The sequence below is a fragment of the Lipotes vexillifer genome, unplaced genomic scaffold (genome assembly GCF_000442215.2).
Source record: "Lipotes vexillifer unplaced genomic scaffold, Lipotes_vexillifer_v1.1 scaffold588, whole genome shotgun sequence".
NCBI lineage: Eukaryota > Metazoa > Chordata > Mammalia > Artiodactyla > Lipotidae > Lipotes > Lipotes vexillifer.
Genome location: NW_006778148.1, coordinates 675,676 through 687,717, shown reverse-complemented (window position 1 = coordinate 687,717; position 12,042 = coordinate 675,676). Strand labels below are relative to the sequence as shown.

The 12,042-nt window shown below is 35.8% G+C and overlaps 1 protein-coding gene across 1 annotated transcript in view; it reads right to left on the bottom strand.

The window, feature by feature from the left end:
• Window positions 1-352: 352 nt before the first annotated feature.
• Window positions 353-12,042, bottom strand: part of MEGF9 (multiple EGF like domains 9) — a 78,512-nt gene continuing 66,822 nt past the window's right edge. Inside the window, exons 4-6 of the mRNA XM_007451494.1 lie at window positions 3,612-3,755; window positions 2,800-3,069; window positions 353-1,017 (exon numbers count right to left, since the gene is read on the bottom strand). Coding sequence (XP_007451556.1) covers window positions 566-1,017; window positions 2,800-3,069; window positions 3,612-3,755 — 866 coding nt within the window. The 3' untranslated portion in view covers window positions 353-565. The remainder of the gene's footprint in view (window positions 1,018-2,799; window positions 3,070-3,611; window positions 3,756-12,042) is intronic.

Here is a 12,042-nt window from a genome sequence, read left to right as displayed (position 1 = left end):
AGAATTCTGGAAGGAAAAATCAAACCCTTCTAAAGATCTTCTTGAGACTTTTCTGCCCCTATTCTGGAAATAATCAAGGTTGTTTATTGTGATACAGCCCAAACAGCTTGTGATACAGCTTTTCCTCAATGAATATCACCCCTGACCCCTCCTTTAAAAAAATGTGTTTCAGGAATGGAGATGAAGTCTTCTGGCAGTCCTTTCCCCCTCCACATCCATCATCCTGTTTCCGCTGGTCTGATAAACACTTCCCCAGGAGTCTATTTGGAGGTCAAAGTGGATTTGGGCTGCACTCTGCGGTTCCGCCTTTATACTCCCATGTGGTTTGGTACAAAAATATACTTTACTTCAAGTCCTTATTGTCAGTGACTGCTTCAGATCTTCATGGGAAATCTAAGAGTAATAGGCTAAGTACGTTATAAATTTGTACCTGAAAATTTCAGATGCACTATATGCCTTTGCTTTCTCATCTCAGTGACTCTACCCAGGCTTTGTTTGGCCCAGAGGCTGATGCTGTTTTAGTAAGCACTGTGGTCTCACAATCCAGGAGAACAGCTCTAGCTCCTTAGGCTTTATAGTTATGTATTGGTGTCGTCAGGGTCAGTTGCCCATTGGGAGCCACTTCATTGCCATCATCTTCCAACAATCCTGACACATCTGCATTGGGAATGCTGTCATGGTAGCTGCTGAAACTGATATTGTCTTCTTTCAGCTCAATGGTCCAAAAGGGGGCGTTTAGTTTCCGGTTTTGGTACTCCCGGTACATATATACGGCCCCCACAAAACCCATCAGCAGCACCACCACGATGATGATGACTGTCAAAATGATGATGTTAAACTGGGTCCATGATACATCAGCTAAAGCTGACGTGCTATTTTCAGCAGAGCTTACTGAAAAGATAGTCTGCAGGGTTGTAGGGGTAAATGTACTATTTATAACAGGGGTGGGCACTGATGTGGTCAAAGAGGCATTGGAAACCAAAATGGTAGAACCTTCAGGTGTTGGAACAATAACTTCTGAAAATAAAAACAGAGAATGAAATGTAAAAGACAAAATATCTTCTTCTAAGAAACCATAAAAGAAATACACATGGGAGTGGAAATTGATATGGGATGCTGACATGATACTCTGCTTTAAGGTAATGCAAGTTAAAAATAACTTTTTAAGAAATATCATGAAAAGAATCAGGGTCTAGAAAGCTAGGTTATTACATCCATGGCTGTTATCCAAAATGTGTAATATCTATGCTAAAATCTTTGGGAAAATTCTAATGTTGGAGTTTTCCAACCTTCTGTACTCTTGAATAAATTCATACAAATTCCTAAAAAGGTAGTAGATATGTCACTAGAGACTTCTAAATCACTTGGTTAAAAGTGATTTAGATAATAATCATTTGAACTAAGATAAGTTCAACATGTCTGATGGCATTTCATAAAGGTAAAATTCTCTTCAATGGAGGCAAAAACAAAATAGGAAAAATTGTATTTATAGTGACTTCTGAAAAACATTTTAAATATCCAAAGTTGATATCAGCCAAGACAGAAAACAGCCATTGCAAGCATAGTGATTCTTCCTTTATGTAGGTTAGAGCTATTTTATAACTAAAGTACTATACTTTGTACTTTTAATGCAGCATAGCTCAGTAGAAATACCAAAAGCTTTGGAATCAAGTAGAACCGTGTGGCAATAAATAAGTCAGTTAATCTTTTTAAAACTGAGGTTCCTCATCAGTAAAATGGGAATAATGATATCTACTTTGCAGAGTTCTTGGGAAGGATTAAATTAGATAATGTACTATATGACATTATCACATTTAATGTTTACAGTGCTTGGCACATAGTAGGCACTCAACAAAATGATTACTATTATCATTACAATTCATCACTAAAGTCAGACACATCAATCTATCCTAAAAAGAGGCATGTTTTACATTTCGTAATAACTAATAAGAAAAATCATCACAGTCCTGTCAGCTAAGTATGGACAAGGTATGCCTCTAGTGGGAAAGAGAATTGAGTGACAGGACCTCCAGGCTAGTGATAGGGTTCAATCTGAGCTTTTTAGCCTTGATAACAGCAGAATAAGGATATCAAGAATATGGCAGAAGGATAACCCTTGCCACAGACCAACTGCCTATCAGCCCAGTATTCAGCATCTGTCAGAATATCAAAGAATGGTTTATAGAAGAGCATGGCCTAATCTCTATGACCTAATAAAGCCTGAATATCCCTAATTCATCCTAAATTTCTAATCATTAATTTTCATCTAAACCCTTACTGAACTTCCATGAAAGAAATATTTTTCCATATAAATAACTTTTTCTTTTAAAAATTGAGGAATATTTTTACTGTTTCCTCCATCACACCTGGGAAAACTTAAGCGCAAAGTTAGGACAGAAGTTAGAATAAACCCTTGTTTCTCAGCTGGAACTTCTAACCAGATATAGGTTTCTACTTAAAAAGACCTTTGATGATCACTGGAAGTGATGAGAATACAGGAAGCAAAGGATAAAAGAAATGACAGGACTTTTAAAATATTTTTTAAAAAACAGATGAAGAGAAAATGTGAGAACACTGCAATGACTTTGTCTTGGTCCTCAGATTTCTAGAGTTGACTCTGGAGTCTCAGGAGAGCAACAGGAATAGAAGGAAATCTCTTTAGGCAAATATCTATCAAAATCTATTTCCAGAAAACTTCTCTGGTAGGATTGGAAGCTTTTACAAAGCTAAAAGTAGCTGTCCTGAAATTTTCACTGCTAGGTTTAAATATTAAATTTACAACCTTAGGTGAAGTTTTACCTTTCTTGATGCAATTTCCCTCGAGGTCTTGAACATAACCTTCTAGGCAGTTCTCACACCAAAACCCAGTGGTGTTATGGAGGCAGTTGATGCACTCACCACTCTCAGGCTTACAAATCTTTGGAGTTTTAACTGGGTCCACGTGGCCATGACACTGGCACTCCATACAGATGCTGTCAGAATTGTAATAGCCATTGTCACATTCATTGCAGTTCTGGCCCATGTAACCATCTTTACACCGGACACATTCAGGTTCCAATTCACCGAGTTCTGACAGAGAACATCAAAATAATTTAGTAAAATTTCAAGCTACAATTGAAAATGCAAAACTACTACTAGTCCCCCCACCAAAACAGTTTACACACCCTGCCTACTATCTCCTCTCAAACTTAAGAAACACATGGAATTCAAACTAATAATTTACACCTTATTTATTAATTGTCCAGTTTGTTGTGAGAATGACAGGGCCACCCAGAAAATCTATTTAGGTAGAGAAGGAAAGAAGTGTGCTTACATAAAGAATCTGAGTAATTGAGATGGATAGGCACTCAAAATTTTTTTATTCCTTCCTCTTTAGTCATGTCAGATGGAATAAAATACAGTTTTAACAAAAACTTCCTCATCCCTCCCTCATGTCTCATTTCACATATGTATTTGGATTTGACTGCAAATTCCTAGAAAGGAAAACCTATACTGTTTTATAACTCCCTTTCAACTACAGCATCTAGAACTTTATCAACACACTTTCTACCTATTGATAATTGATTCACTGATTTTTCCTCTAAAAATGAAGATTTAGAGAAAGGACTTACTTATGATACAACTGCCTGTAGATGTCACTGCTGAACAAGGGCAGCGAAGACATTCTTTAGTGGCATCAGGACTCTGATAAAATCCTTCTTTGCATTCTTCACAATGATCCCCTCTGCTATTATCCTGGCAATTTAAACAAGCACCTAAAAGAAGCAAATCATTTCAAGATTTACTCTGAAAGCACAGCAACTTTAAATAAATCATACCTGCAACCAAAAAACCTTAAGAGTTAACCAGAAAAAGTTATCCAAAAGAGATTGCACAGAGTTCAGTTTCTACCCCATCTTATTTCTATAGTAAACAGGCATATCAGTTCTGTGTTCCCTACTAGATTGTAAACTCTTTAGGGAAAGGCTAGGTACATGACTAGAGTCGCAATAAACCCTTGTTGATTGACTGACTACATACCAAAAGCAGGCCAACAATTTGCAAAGAAAAAATAAAAACAACCTAAAGACCTATTAAAAGAAGAATAGATAAATTGTATTATTTTAATAGTTGGGATACTGTAGTTAAATTAGTGAACTACACCATATGTATGAACACACGTAAATCCTAAAAACAACGTTGGTTGAAAAAGGCAAATTGTAGAATGATACATAAAGGAGAGTGCTTACTTATTTTGTAAAAATTGATTGATTGAAATAAAAATTTTAAAAACCACAGTAAACAATACTAAGCAAATGGATACATAATACTCTAGGCAGATGGATACATACATATGCAGTAAAAATTAAATCCAGACTGAGAGGGTATAGGCAAGTTATATGCTGTTTGTCTCTGTAGAGGGAGGGAGAAAAACGAGAGCAGGGAAGAAAACAAAGAGGAAGAATTCCAGCTCTATTTGAAATTTTCTATTTCAAATATATAACTACAAATATGTATAAATATTAAGCAAAATACCAAAGTGTTAATATTTATTAATTCTTTGTTATATTATTCTCCATATTTTTTTAAGATTTTTTTTTTTGATGTGGACCATTTTTAAAGTCTTTATTGAATTTGTTAAAATATTGCTTCTGTTTTTTATGTTTTTGGTTTTTTGGCCCCAAGCCATATGAGATCTTAGCTCCCCAACCAGGGATCAAAACCACACACCACCCCCTGCATTGGAAGGCAAAGTCTTAACCACTGGACCACCAGGGAAGTCCCTCTCCATATGGTTTTATATTTAAAAATTCAAAATAAAAATGAAAACAATTAATAAAGAAAATGAAAAGGAAGGAGGCAAGCAAAGTTATGTGTTTCTTAATAACACTCCTTTGGTTCCCTACTAGTAAGGACATTCTACAGGTACTGAAGCAGCATAACATCTGCAAACAGGAAACAAAAATGTGTAGTGTAATTTACATTCCACAAAGATTCAAAGGGACACTCAGAACTCCTATTACAGAAATAAATGAGTAAACTCTACAACGAAATCTAGGAAGACAATGAGATTTTTACATGATAAGCTAAATATAGTTCAGTGCAAAAGTATCATAAGTAATTTTATTTGATTTCTTTTCCTTACTAGTGAAATATTTACAAAAAAGAGGAGCGAGAATGAGGCTGTGGAATAAAATGGTCTGACAACTGGAACAAGATTTGAAAAACCAAAAGAATGAAAATTATTAACATACATCTCAAATCTCAATTCTTATGTGATTACAGCAAAGTTCCTTGAAACTTCATGAACTTATTCAGAAAGACACTTTTTTAAGTTTATTATATGAACACTTAACTCTGAATTAAATCAAATTTGCATGTAAATATCACTTTTAATCATGTAATTTTTTAAGGCCTGATAGTGTTAATGATGTATTTCATATATGTAACAAAGTAGTATATCCTCATACGTTGATAAACACTTAAGGTACTGGTTTCTTCACAGATCTTCTTATATCCTGATCCCTCTTTAGCTATGTATCATTGTGACAATAAAAACAGCTGAAAAATACATACTAGGAAACTGTAGATTTTGGCTCTAAAAATAAAATAAATGTCAAAGTGTTCTGCAGGTTGGAAAAGTCAAAACCTGCATTATGTATAAAATCTGTCTACCTGCTCTCCCCCTATTAAAAATGTCCATCGGAAATAATTTTCAAGAAAAATTTCTGATAACGTCCTAAACTTTAATACAAAAATATCTCAAAAATTAATAGTTCTGAAACAGAATAAGGATGCATTCCAATAACATGCCATTTGCAATGTGTCAAGAAAAGGTCTTATTAAAAAACAGTATATATATATGCTTTTAATACTTTGCTCCTACAATGTTACTGGACCTACATGCTTATTATTTTGAGGCTTTCTACTATTCTAGGTAAGACCTTCAAATGTTTGTCATTGTGCTTATCACAATACAGCTTCACACTCCTAAACCATTTATATTAGAATATTTAATATTTTTTCCAGAAGAATTTCTTATTCAGTTTGTTTTATGTCACAAGCCGCAATGAGAAATCAATAAGAAAAAATAAGCCTACATGGTAAATATGTTATCTGAAAAGTAAAGGAGGAAACAAGTATAATAAAACTCATCAGTTTTTAAAAACTTATCACTCTACATTGCTTTAAAAATAGCATGCACATGGAACACAGCTATAGAAAAAGAAAATTAATAAATTAAAGACAGATAAGACATAAATACACCAGAATGCTAACAATAGTTGTGAGGGGCAACAGTCCTTTAAGTGTTTTTTCCCCTCTAATTTTTAAATTGTCTTTTGTATGCACTTCACTTTTATTTTTACTATCTTAATTTTTTTCTGATTATAAAATTAATACATTATAAAATGTATCAAATGCATATTGTAAAATATTTCAAAAGCTCAAGCAATTTTAAAACATTTCATGTACAAAACTGAAGATTGATTTTTACAATAAAGATCATAATTTTTAAAGTCCATATAGAGCAGGAACGAATAATATGAATTTGCTTTTCTAACAGCTTACAACTCCTCTTTGGGAGGCAACATAAGAAAAATGATATGTATTTCATGTCAGATATGAGTTCCATTCTCAGCTGAACCTCTTACAGCTATGTGTCCTTCAGCAAATAGCTTCTCTGAGTTTCACTTTTTTAATATGTAAAATGGGATAATAATTCCTTGCCCAATGATTTAATGTAATGTAAACATTTCAGAGGGTGTATGTAAATATTCCATAGGATATAATCCTTCAAATTCCTCCTCTACAAACTAGGAAAGCTTAACTAGATGAGATCTAAATTCCCTTTAAAATCTGAAATTTGAGAATCTTTCTTTTATGATAAATAACATATAAAAATTAGCTGAAGTGTAACTTTGTTCATTATGCTCTGCCTGGAACCTCCCAAATATAACAATACTGCCTTAAAATTCACATTTTCTTTGCTGAAAGATGGCCAAAGGAGCTAATCCAAAAAAAAGAGTAAGTGTTTCCTGAAGATGATCTCATGCTCCTTGGCTAAGCATCAAAAAAATCTGGTGGGGGTAACCAAGAAAATAACTGGTCAAAGAAAAGAATGTAGGGTTCTTTTCCAACCAAATTCGGTGACAAAGCTTTGAAACCATAAATCGCCACCTGTAAGAAGCCTTTTCCTTATTTATTTCGTTACCTCTAGTTCACATATAAACCTGTCAGAAATGCAGCAAGGTACTTTGTTATAAAAAGAAATGCTTAATCTTCTCTATGCAACAGAAGACAAACTTCAACCTGTTAAACAGAAAGAAGGCCAGCCTAAGCAAACAAGGGAGAGGGTAACAGAAGATAAGGTCAGAGAGAAAGGCAGAGGCCAAAAAAATGTAGTCATGGAAGGAAGTTTGAATTTTATTCCAAGAGGGATAGGAAGACTTTGGAGGGTCTAAGCATGCGAACGACATGGTCTGGTTTTACATTTTTAAAAGATCACGCTGGTTGTTATGTGAGACTGGACTGTGGTGGGGTGGGGCTCAGAGGATGAGAGGACAAGAGAGAAGGCAGAATGGTCAGATGAGAGCGTGTCAAAGTAATTCAGAGAGATGACAGTTGCTTAGACAAGGATGATAGCAATGAAGGTCATGTTGAAGGTCAGGCTGACAGAACTTGCTGACGGACTGCATCTGCACTAAGGAAGGGAAGCAAATGTGACTCCTATGGTGCCAGTCACCAAAATGAAGAACACTAGGAGTAAAGGGGGCTTAGCTTATATAGTAAAATAAAGAGTTGTTTTGGATGTGTTAAGGCTACCTTGCCACTTAGAGGAGCAGTCCCCAACCTTCTGGCACCAGGGACTGGTTTCATGGAAGACAATTTTGCCATGGACAGGGGTGGGGGGGTGGGGGGATGGTTCAGGTGGTAATGTGAGCGATGGGGAGCGGCAGACGAAGCTTCACTTGCTGGGCTGCTGCTCACCTCCTGCTGTGAGGCCTGGTTCCTAACAGGTGGCAGACTGGTACCGGTCCACTGCCCTGGGGTTGGAGATCCCTGACTTAGAGCAAATGAAGATGTCAAGTGCACTGTTAGATCTTTGAGTGTATAGATCAAGGGAGAAATGTAAATCTGGTAATTAGCTCATTTGTAGAAGGCATTTAAATTAAATCCAAGGGACTGAATGAGATCATTTAGGGAGAGTATAAATGCAGAAGACAAATGTGTCAAGACAAACAAACTTCTGAGGCACTCCAGTGCTTATAGGTGAAAAGAAGATCTAGCAGAGCTGATGGAGGAAAAAAAAAAAAAAAAAAAAAGGAAAGGGGGATATCTTAAAGCTAATTCTTTTTTTTTTTTTTTTTTTGCAGTACGCGGGCCTCTCACTGTTGTGGCCTCTCCCATTGCGGGGCACAGGCTCCGGACGCACAGGCTCAGTGGCCATGGCTCACGGGCCCAGCTGCTCCGCGGCATGTGGGATCTTCTCGGACCGGGGCACGAACCCATGTCCCCTGCATCGGCAGGCAGACTCTCAACCACTGCGCCACCAGGGAAGTCCCGTGTGTGATATCTTAAAGTGAAGAAAGTCACTGAGGAATGAAGGATGAAGGAGTGGTCAACTCAGTCAAGCTACTGACAAGTCAAGGTACTCACCATGAGACACTATGAATACACGAAGTCGCCTTAAATTCTTAAAAAGAAGTACACTATGTGAACATAAAGTTTTAAGCTTAAAAATGACAGTCCCTCCCACTTCCATTTTAAGGGAAGTATGTGTTCAATAAAGAAAATCTAGAAAAATACAGGAGAATAGAAACAAGATAAAAATCACCCAAAGAAATCTGTTATTAAGATTTTGAATACTTTTCCTTGCATCTCTCCTTATATAGAGAAGTTTGGGTTTTGCTTTTTAAATAGTCTAAACATATGGCACATGTCATTGTATACCCTGCTTCTCTCACTCTCTCATGTCATTATATTTCATTCTTTAAAGCATTTTCATGGCAACATAACAATAGTTGCCATTTACTGACTGCTTGTAATTAGCCAGGCACTGTATAAACATATTGCATTGAATCTTCACAACATCCCATTAGGCAGTTACTGTTATAATCCCAAATTTCTAAGTGAAAAAACAAGGCTAAGTAATTTGTACAAGGTAAGTCAAGATTTCACTTTCTGTGCTCTTATCATGTATTGCCTAGATAACATAATTTGCTTCATTCCCCGCTGTTAGAAATAGAGTTGTCTTATTTTTTAGAATTATAACTGCCACTGTGGTGAGCATCTTTGAACATAAAGCTTTTTATGAATTTCAAATTATTTCCTAAGAATTGATTCCTGGAAACAGAATTACTGGATCAGGGAAATATTTTTAAGACATATTTCGTTCCAAAATATTTTTCTCAATATACTGTATCATGAAAAGGTTACTTTAAAAATCTACTTCAATCTAAAACACAAGGTATAGATAAAGACTAGGCGGGTGGGGGAAATAAGAACTGCAAAAACACAGTAAGTGGCCACCAGAGGGCAACCGTATCACAACACTGTTGAAAAAAAATCTTTTCAAAGTTTGAGACAAAAGGAAAGACTGATTTTATATTAAGCTGGCAGTTTTATATTATTTGCACTCTTTCACATTAGATTCCACTTTTATTATATTTCCAAACAGAGAAACCATTTATTTCTTATTACTAGCTGCTTTAGAAATCATAACCATGAAAAGGATTTCTTTTGCCTTAAATTATCTCCTGAGCAAAAACAGGTTGGGATTTATGTGACACTAAAGAAAGCTACCTCGCTGCTGCAAGGAAAATTAGAAATGAGAAGCAGCAATGTAGACTGCTTCCTGGTACCATAAATGACCTAGGGAGCAATTTAAATCAACTCAGCATGATGAAGCATTTCTGTTGTTATCCAGGATTGAAACCCATCTTTGCTCTGTAAGTTTCTCCATTCATTTGTTCATTTATTCAACAAAAATTTAGCAAATAGTTACTATGTGCAAATATCTTTACTAAATATTATATAAAATGATGAACAAAGCTGGTATGAAACTTACAATGTAGTGAATAAACCATATATGACTCATAATCACAAATAAATATATAATTACAAACTGTGATATGTGCTATGAAAAAAATACAAGTGTATATGAGAGTGTATAATTGGGAATTATCATTTAGCCTGGAGCATGAACTGCTTTCTAATGAAGTCACTTTTAACTGAAGGCCTGAAGGAAGGATATGGTTTAATAAGGCAAAGGGGCCAGGGGTGGGGGTACAGGTATATTAGAAAGACCATTCTAGGCAGAGGAAAGATCATGTATGAGAATCTTGGGACAGGGGAACATAACACGTTTTAGGAGTAGAAGCCAGTATGACTGGATCACAAACAGTAAAGAAAAAGAATAGCACAAAATAGAACTGGCAAGTAGGCAGGGACCAGATCACATAATTGAAAGAAAAAAAAAACACACACAATTTCTTCTAAATCAATTTGTTTCACCACAGACAGGATTAGAATGAAGAATAAGATTTCAACACATTTTTCCAGGGTACTTTCTTTTCAAATATTCTGCTACCTTGGTCTCATAAAAACACTTGTACTTGTCAGACTAGTATGTTCTGATTTTTTTTGCTGGGGAAAAAAAGATTTCCAAGGAAGTATCTCTAATCCTTACGTTTAGGAAAACTGAAGAGCAGAAAAGCTAATTGTTTTTAGTTTTAAATAGTTTAACTAAGTAAGCCTAGACGTGGTTTTCTTTGTTTTTATACTGCCTACGGTTTGCTGAGCTGTTTGAATCTGTGGGTTGAGGTCTTTCATTAATTTGGAAAACTCTTGGACATTATCTCTTTAGATATTTGCTTCTGTCCCAATATCTCTCCCCTTTCATTCTGAGCCTTCAAGTACATTTATGTGAGACCTTTTGGCTATTTCCCACATGTCTTTCCTGCTCTGTTCTTTCCATTGCATTTTTTTCCTCCATGCTGCAGTTTGGATATTTCAAATTGAGCTGTATTTAAATCTACTAACCTTGTCTTCACTTTAGACAATGGTATATAACCTTGTCTTCACAGTATATACTGTATACTTCTGTTAAGTCCATGCAATGAGGTATTAATTTCAGACATACTTTTCAGTTCTAGATTATTCTTTTGATTATTTTTTATAGATTCCAAATCTCTTGAAATTTTGCCTCTTTTCATCTATTTTGTCTGTTTTTTCCTCTATTTTCTTAAAATATTAATTTTAGTTATTTTATGCTACCTCTAACACTTGGGTCATCTGTGGGTCTGCTTCCATTGTTTTTCTCTTTATTATTGTTACATTTTCCTACCTGAGCATTGTCTAGTGTTTTGATTGCCAGACACAATGTACAAAGAACCACAGATGATTCCCCTTTCCTCTGATAGATATAATGAGAGGATCACCTCAATTCAATCAGAAATTAAGATAGGTTGAGGATGGACTGCAATATTAGTATGAATCAGTTCACCTATGGTTCATCACTACTTCTTGGTCATGACCCTCTAAGGCTTTTGACTGAAAACCTAGCAGGCATGTGTCTCCTCAGCTCTGAAAGACTGCAACAGATTAGTACTTCCCTTGAGTAATGTGAGCCTAAGTCCCACTCCACACACCTCTGAATCGGGCAATGTCTTGAGAGAGAGATGGTTGTATGTTGTAGCAGGTCCTCTCTTTCTAAAGAGATTTTGTCTCCTAAGCACCACAAGACTGAGAAATTTCTTTCTACCTTTTGGGACAGCCTTCCATCTCCTGCACAGTCAGCTTATGTCCTGTGGGAAAATTGGCCTTGTGTTTAGGGCTCCTCTAGTTTCCAATTCATCAAGCGAGCCCCAAATGACTGCCAGAAGCTCTTATTGTATCTCTTTCCTCAAGAAGAATTCTTTTACTTGGACCAAGCCTGCTCCTTAGTCTGTGCCCAGAATCAGCAATGTCCCTTGAAAGGAAAAAGGCTGGTTGATCATCAGCTTACTTAGGAATACCCTGTCTGGAATTTTAGTTCATATAGTTTTCCTTTCTTCCATGGAT